At 42.7% G+C, this 8,836-nt stretch overlaps 1 protein-coding gene across 2 annotated transcripts in view; it reads right to left on the minus strand.

The window, feature by feature from the left end:
* Window positions 1-1,096, minus strand: part of mthfd2l (methylenetetrahydrofolate dehydrogenase (NADP+ dependent) 2 like) — a 34,564-nt gene extending 33,468 nt beyond the window's left edge. The window contains exons 1-2 of one of the 2 annotated variants that reach the window (XM_055887833.1): window positions 921-1,096; window positions 43-227 (exon numbers count right to left, since the gene is read on the minus strand). In XM_055887833.1, coding sequence (XP_055743808.1) covers window positions 43-227; window positions 921-1,057 — 322 coding nt within the window. In that variant the 5' untranslated portion in view covers window positions 1,058-1,096. The remainder of the gene's footprint in view (window positions 1-42; window positions 228-920) is intronic. The other variant, XM_055887835.1, reaches the window with a different exon arrangement.
* Between the last annotated feature and the right edge of the window lie 7,740 nt (window positions 1,097-8,836).

An 8,836-nucleotide genomic window follows, 5' to 3' on the forward strand; every position in this document is an offset into this window, starting at 1 on the left:
TAGAGCTTTGTGTGTGTGTGTGTGTGTGTGTACCCTTCCTACCCAGTAAACTAGCAACTCTGGTCTTGTTCCTGACGTAGGTGCGACTAGCCGGGTCGTCCCCAACCAACACCACACCCAGGTGGGGTCTCATGTTGCCGCCGGTGACCAGCTCCTCCACCTCCCTCTGGATCTCTCTGTGAATCTGACGTGCCATCTCTGTCCCTGACACCACCACCGCAGCATGCCTGCACACACACACACACACACGCACAAGTTGTAGGTTGGCTGAATATTACACCATTACATGAGATGGCTAGAATGCTGCATGGGCAAGGTGGCTTTGAGATGTGGAGCTATTATAAACTTGCTATAATTAAATCCCATCTATATCATCAAAAGCACTGTCCGTATCATTTGAGAAGTGTAAGGGTTTCAAAAACTGGACTAGACTTTTAAGTGACAGTCGATAAAAACAACATGGGGTGTCATCTCAAATTGATCTGACAGGTGCTCGTGACAGGAGTTATCTTTGGCACCTAATGCGCATTGTCAGTCCCTATTGCAACCTTGTTGAACTGAGCCGGGATAACTAACTAGCTAGCTGGCTAACAACCCTAACCTCATAGCCTCCCCAGCGCCAGCAGCAATGCTCTTCACGGACCGATTGTCAAGAGAGATAATGCAGAAATTAATGCAATGCGTTTATTGACAGTAACTAGCTATCATCTTATCTGTCTTGTTTTAAATCTGCCCCCCCCCCCCGTTATTTCCCGCCAGCTAGCTCGCACCTGCCCTTGCTACAGTACACTGCTCGATGCAGCTAGCTGTCAATCTCACCGACTGACAGGTGACGAGCAGTCACCCTTTACCGGTATCAGCTAGCAGCAGTATGGAGCATCCCTCCTCTCTGTCTCCCTCACGTGTTTCTTGCTTTTTACCTGGTGACTGACGCATGGAGATGTCTTCTCTGGCTCTCGCACTTTCTGTGCATCCGCAGTTTGGCTCGGCAGTGGTGGAAGGATAGACCGTTACAAATCCTGTAGGAGGAGCGTAGCGGGGAGATAGAGGCCGCCATGTTGCCCGCCCCGCCGCTGTGTGTGTGTGTGACTGTGGATATGGGGTAGCCCAAAGCCCGGCAGATGGCGATATTTGGTATTGATGGTTTCATTGTACCGTCCAAATGCATTGTATGCAGCGGGCAATAAATACACTCGTATCCCCGTGAACCGGTTCATACCTAAAACATTCTCCATTCACGCTGCAAATGCGTTGATGTCACCCTTAACAATATTTAATGGCGAGAAGGCAGGGGCAAAAAACGTGTAAAATATGCATACTTTCTTTATGAAACACACTTTTCCACCACATTCTAGTGGCTAATGCTACTTCCTAATGTTGCGCTGTGCAGTCCGCCAGCCTCGATCAAACCTACATCATCATTGCGTTTTGGTACACCAGAAATACATTAATTTCCAATGGAACGCTGCGTTTGCATTGCAGAGGCAGTTGCAGTGGGTTCTGTGTGGTGCATATGTTATATAAATCGAATTTATGCCTTACGTTGTATACTTATGCCTCATGTCAACCAGATGCATCAAACTCTTTGCGTTCAGGTGGAAGTCATTCATTGTCAATGGAGCAGTTCTGTTCTCTGCATGTGTTCAATATCTTCAACTCTTGTGTTTCTTTACCATGCGGTCGTACAAACAGAAGTACGTACACACACTGCAACTAGCTAGCTTTAAGCTAGTTGGAAAGCGAAGCACGTGTGCCATGTACAGAAATGCAGGCTAGACATCCGGTAAAACAAAACTCCTATGCATCTGGTGGACATCAGGCATTAGATGGCTTGACAGAAATGGAAGCATAAGGTGACCGGATTAACCTTTTTTGCACACATATCCAGATGATGCTGCAGGTACCAACATCTCCACCCCGCTGATCCTCAACACTGGGGCCCCACAAGGGTGCGTTCTGAGCCCTCTCCTGTACTCCCTGTTCACCCACGACTGCATGGCCATGCACGCCTCCAACTCAGTCATCAAGTTTGCAGATGACACTACAGTGGTAGGCTTGATTACCAACAACGACGAGACGGCCTACAGGGAGGAGGTGTGGGCCCTCGGAGTGTAGTGTCAGGAAAATAACCTCACACTCAACGTCAACAAAACAAAAGAGATGATTTTGGACTTCAGGAAACAGCAGAGGGAGCACCACATCGACGGGACAGTAGTGGAGAGGGTAGTAAGTTTTAAGTTCCTCGGCGTACACATCACGGACAAACTGAATTGGTCCACCCACACAGACAGCGTTGTGAAGAAGGCGCAGCAGCACCTCTTCAACCTCAGGAGGCTGAAGAAATTCGGCTTGTCACCAAAAGCACTCACAAACTTCTACAGATGCACAATCGAGAGCATCCTGTCAACCGTAAGGCTCTCCAGAGGGTAGTGAGGTCTGCACAACGCATCACCGGGGGCAAACTACCTGCCCTCCAGGACACCTACACCACTCGATGTCACAGGAAGGCCATAAAGATCATCAAGGACAACAACCACCCGAGCCACTGCCTGTTCACCCCGCTATCATCCAGAAGGCGAGGTCAGTACAGGTGCATCAAAGCAGGGACCGAGAGACTGAAAAACAGCTTCTATCTCAAGGCCATCAGACTGTTAAACAGCCACCACTAACATTGAGTGGCTGCTGCCAACATACTGACTCAACTCCAGCTCACTTTAATAATGGACATTGATGGGAATTGATCAAAAATGTATCACGAGCCACTTTAAACAATGCCACTTAATATAATGTATATGTATATACTGTACTCTATATCATCTACTGCATCTTGCCATCTTTATGTAATACATGTATCACTAGCCACTTTAAACTATGCCACTTTTATGTTTACATACCCTACATTACTCATCTCATATGTATATACTGTACTCTATACCATCTACTGCATCTTGCCTATGCCGTTCTGTACCATCACTTATTCATATATCTTTATGTACATATTCTTTATCCCTTTACACTTGTGTGTATAAGGTAGTAGTTGTGGAATTGTTAGGTTAGATTACTTGTTGGTTATTACTGCATTGTCGGAACTAGAAGCACAAGGATTTCGCTACTCTCGCATTAACATCTGATAACCATGTGTATGTGACCAATAACATTTGATTTGATTTGGCTGCCTGAAGACTAGCATAACTAGGCATTAGCCACTTAAGCATGGTGGTGGAAAATGGGGTTTCATAAAGAAAGTATACATATTTCCCACGTAAAAAATAATAATAAATTGTTACAGGAGGAAATTGAGACCTTACAGCCTGAATGGAGAATGTTTATGCACAACCGGTCCACTGAGGATACGATTGTATTGCCAACTGCATACAATGCATTTGGAAGGTCAAATATAATTTATGCTTGCTCTGGCAATGGGTTCCAGAAGCTCCATACAGAAGCTCCATACAGAGGGTGTGATGCAATTGCGGAGGCCAAATCGAGCTCTGTACCACATCACCGTGCGCCTCCTACATTTTATAACAATGCGAGGGCTCTGTATAGCTCCACATTTACGTGATTGGTTGACAGTAGGTGGTGGCGGGAGGTACAAACTCACTTCCTAGACAATTTCCTACACAACAGCTCTGCTACAAGAAGTATAAATCCTCTGATTTCTGCGGAGGCTGTTGGATTGACCATGCAGAGCCTCTACGCCTTGATCACACTGACAGTGTTTTGCGCAAAATGGTACACACCGTCATCTGGAAAGGTCAATATTATGCTACAGTAATTGTTTATTCTAGCCATATACACATTACCCTGGACTGACGAGGCAAACAAATAAGATAAATTACCCTCTGTTAAATAAAACATTTTTTTGTTGAGGTAGGAATATCGCGGAAATATGATCAGTCCAGGGTGCATTCGAGAGAAGACATCCTCCCGTGTTGTGACATCGGCCAGTTTTGAAATCTGACATGTATGATAGACGTTTTCGTGATCTAAAAGTCGCGTTCCTATTAACTTCCAGTGTAGTGAGAGACACTTTATCACTGTGGTACGTCATACCGGACGAATTTCTGCCTGCTTGCTTGAACGGCAATAGCTCAGATACACAAGAAAACATTCAATGACCCCGGGAATCGAAAGAACATCCCTCAGAGATGCACAAAAATAAAAATAATATTCAAAATGTGTGAATCTTTACTTTAAATGCACTATGCATTATGTGAGTTAAATGCTGTAAATAATTTATAAAAGTCCCATGATGGTGGTGACTGCCCCATTACTGCTTATCACTTAGTAACCATAATGTATTCACATGACTTTACTTTATTAAAATATTCCAGTTGTGTATACTACATTAGTTGTATTTGATAACTGTATTATTTAATTCCAAGTCATCATCTCATCTCTATAGAGCTGCTGTCTGACAAAAATCACAATTTTAGTAGTTCTTCACAGTAAATAAGGTATACTTTAATGACTGCTGAATACCACCTATCAATCACTTACATTATGTATTTTCAGGTAGAGATATCTCTTAAAGCAACAGCTACTCTCTATAGCAATTTCCATCCAATTGGCCAGAGTTTCATGTGAATATTCAGAAATTTGCATAAAAATAATATACACATTTTTCCATCAGAAATGTGTTTCCATCAAATTGACTTGTTGGAGTTCTAAGGATATGAGCGATGGCATAGTGCACATGGAATTTACCCGCTAAATGTTCAATAAATGTTCAATTTATGTTCAATAAAATTTTCAATAATACAATACAATACAATTCAATAATACTCCTCCCAGGAGGAGGGACGCTTCTGAGCCGATTCCTCATTGCTAGCTGGGACGCTCGCTGTTGGCTAGAGCGCACATATAGCCACTGGTGTAAAGTACTTAAGTAAAAAATACTTGAAAGTACTACTTAAGTAGTTTTGGGGGGTATCTGTACTTTACTTGACTATTTATATTTTTGACAACTTTTAGTTCACTACATTCCTAAAGAAAGTATGTACTTTTAACTCCCTTAATTTTCTCTTACACCCAAAAGTACTCGTTACATTTTGAATACTTAGCAGGACAGGTAAGTTGTCTAAATCACACACTTATCAAGAGAACATTCCTCCCTGGTCATCCCTACTGCCTCTGATCTGGAGGACTCACTAAACAGAGAACATCCCTGGTCATCCCTACTGCCTCTGATCTGGAGGACTCACTAAACACACACTTAATTTGTAGCGGGAGGACCACAAAACATGTCATCGCATAACTCCCAAGTTTAATTCGATGTGATTGTTACACCGGCATTTCTCATATAATTAATTTTACCCACACAAAAAGATCCCACCTTGTCTAGCGTATTTCGTTTTGTAGACGTTTGGAAGGTTTACAGAAAAAAATTATGTTTCCATCAGACCTGTCATAAAAAAAAATTATCCGACGTATTTTTCTCGGATAAAAAGGTTGGATGGTAACCTGGTTAATTAATATCACCTGAAAGATCGCGTTTTCTTCTCTCTTCCAGGGCAGGCGTAAAAAACAAAGACCAAGTAGATGCGCAAGGGATTATGGTCATCGTAGTTAATTACCACATTTTTATGCGCGAAACTATGTAGAATATTGGCCTGTTGAAAGCTCCCTACTACAGCGCACAGTTCAGGCTGGATCTGATTTATCTCTAGACAAACTGTGCGATGTGCACATTGAGCTCCAAGAAAAAAAACTAACATGGAATTCAAATAATTTAACCAACGTCGGTCAATTAGTAGTTTAAAAGACAAAAAATAACCTAAATGTCTGTTAATTGCTCCAGCACTACAATAAATCGAATTGTTTAAACAATAACGTGCAGAAAGTGTGGCGTCACATACTTTCTCTCGGATTCAACCCCATTTCCTGTCGTCTGATTGATCTGGTCCCCAAAACCCTGGCTCTTCCGTTCAGGCAACGCTACGTGAAAAAAAATGATAACTATATTGTAAGTACGGTGTCCAGTAGGGGTCAGTGTTAGAAAGGAACTTGAAAAAAGCACCGAAACCATGGAGAAATCTGTGGGGGATATTTGACACCAAATGGTGTGGTCACCGCGTGGTGATGAATGGAGGTAGGTCGGAAAAAAGAGAGAAAGTGGAACATATTATGAATGGAGTGGGGAATTGCGCAAACCTCCTGGAAAATATTTTGAAGGAGAAGATGGCGGAAAAGTGGAATATGTTTTGAGGGAATATGGAATGGAGGATCGTACAGAACTTTTGTGAGAGCTAAAGGAGGAACGGGAAGAGAGTGAGGGTGAATTAATTGTAATGGCAGGTGCAGTGATAACCACCGATAAGGAGCTGAGTGTAGTAGAGGGAAGGGGTGTGTTGTGGTGAACAGGGTTGGCGCCAAGTGCAAAAATTGGAATACGTGCTCTAGTAGCTCAGAGAAGGAATCTGACGAGAGTATGGATGTTGAAATTACCTCGACACCGGTGCCCCCGCACATTGACTCGGTACCGGTACCCCCTGTATATAGCCCCGCTATTGTTATTTTACTGCTGCGCTTTAATTATTAGTTATTTTTATCTCTTACTTTTTTTGTTGTATTTTCTTAACTGCCTTGTTGGTTAAGGGCATGTATGTAAGCATTTCACTGTAAAGTCTACACCTGTTACATTCAGCGCATGTGACAAATACAATTTTATTTGATGTAGTACCTGAGGTGAGTTCAGGCCTCATCCCAGGTATGAAAAGCATGATTCTGGCCCAGTGGGAGTGAGATTGGTGGAGAGAATGGCTCCTGTCATTTTGGCTGATCCATATGTGCTGTCAGGTTGGGTGGAGAAGAGGTTGGGGACTGTTGAGTTGGTGAGAGTAACTGATTTATTGTGGAGTAGTGATGATTTATTGCATTTCTTCAGTCCACAGGGAGCGGGTGCTCCAGATCATGTGATTAGGGAATGTGGCTTGCTTTGCTCTTCGGAGCAGGGCACCATTGAAAAGTTCCTTGTTGTCTGTGACCCCCGCCATTTTGTGCAACGCAGACCCAATGGAGTGCATGGAGAAACGGAGAAGACATCGTCAGTCCTGCTGAGTTTTGATGTAGACTCTTTGCCCGACAAAGGTCAAGTTAGGAAGTGCAAGTTATCGTGTGAGAGATTTTGTTCCAAAAATACTACAGTGTTTTAGGTGTCAAGTTTATGGGCTTTTTACAGCAGTGTGTAAGAGGGAGAATCCTAGATGTGAGAAGTGTGAACAGTTGCAGGGGGTGTTGAGTGGTAGTATTGTGGCCTTTCAGACTGTTGTTTATGTAACAGTATAACTTTACGTCGTCCCCTCGCCCCGACACGGGCGCGAACCAGGGACCCTCTGCACACATCGACAACAGTCACCCACGAAGCAGCGTTACCCATCGCTCCACAAAAGCCACGGCCCTTGCAGAGCAAGGGGCAACACTACTTAAGTCTCAGAGCAAGTGACGTAACTGATTGAAATGCTACTAGCGCATACCCGCTAACTAGCTAGTCATTTCACATCCGTTACATTTAGACAGAGTTAAATAGCGGAATGGGCGGTGGGTTTTTAGAGGGCTAATAGTTGGCAGGGCAATTTTCCTTTCCCTAGTTTTCCTAGTTTTCTATCACCTTATCCAGAATGTAATGTAGTTTTAAGCTGTGAATGGCCTCACGCACCAGTACAGTAGGTGGCGGTGTATGCACCTAAAAGTTGGATGTGATCCGCAAAAAACAAATCCTAAAGAAGAAGAAATCAGTGTGATGACGCATTTTTGCAACGTTTTTTTTTTAACACGTGATCAAAGGAAGCTTCGGACGTCTTTGATCACGTTGTAATGTTACTTTGAAACGGGCATCGGTATATTACGTCAGCTCAGTAATGCGCTGAAAACTGCATCAGAGCTCCGGTATCAATAGTCCCATCACTACTGTGGAAAGCATTGGAATCAACATCGGCCAGCATCCCTGTGCAACGCTTTCGACACTTTGTAGATTCCATGGTCCGCCGAATTGAGGTTGTTGTGAGGGCAAAAGGGGGGGAGCAACTCAATATTAGGAAGATGTTCCTAATGTTTTGTACAGTCAGTGTAGATGTCATTCAGTTTGTTTGTGCGTGTTTTGTGCTTTTGTAATGTAGTGTGGGTGTTGTGTGTCCACGTGTTTATGTACATGGGGGTGTGTAATTTGTGTAGGCTAAAAGTTTGTTGACAGTCCAAGAGGGGGTGTTTGTGTAAGATTGCGGGGGTTTAGGTCTATTCCTGGGCACATGAACCCAATCAGACCCGAGACTGCTTTTCATTCATCTGATCGTCATTAATCTGCATGTAAACCGCCTTGTATTTCGCCTCACAATGAAGTGTTTTTTAACATTTCCTTTTCAGAACGATCAGGGCTACAAGTAGAACGCAACGCTATTTGACATAAACATTTTAATTCGGGAGTTTTATTGACAACAATTTTACATGAACAGTTTCATTCATGAGTTTTATTGACAACAATTTTACATGAACAGTTGCATTCATGAGTTTTATTGACAAAGCATGCATAATAGCTATAAGAACGCACATCATCTATTGGCCTACTGATAATGAATTACAAACAGGTAAAACACCTAATACCATTCACCTTTCAGTATTATTTCATAATTTCTAACATGAATAGTGAGGATTGTGATTGCTTTTTATGGTTGTGTTTTTAATTTTTTTTAAATCTTTGTGTACTTCCTTGTAAAATAGACCTTTGTGTTAATGGGATCTCATCCTGCTTAAATAAAGGTTACATAAATAAACCATTGAACCTTGTTCCATTGTAGGCTACTATAGGCTGTATATAGGTAGAATCAGTTTAGATCGA

Source organism: Salvelinus fontinalis, chromosome 28, assembly GCF_029448725.1.
Source record: "Salvelinus fontinalis isolate EN_2023a chromosome 28, ASM2944872v1, whole genome shotgun sequence".
In the NCBI taxonomy this organism is placed as follows: domain Eukaryota; kingdom Metazoa; phylum Chordata; class Actinopteri; order Salmoniformes; family Salmonidae; genus Salvelinus; species Salvelinus fontinalis.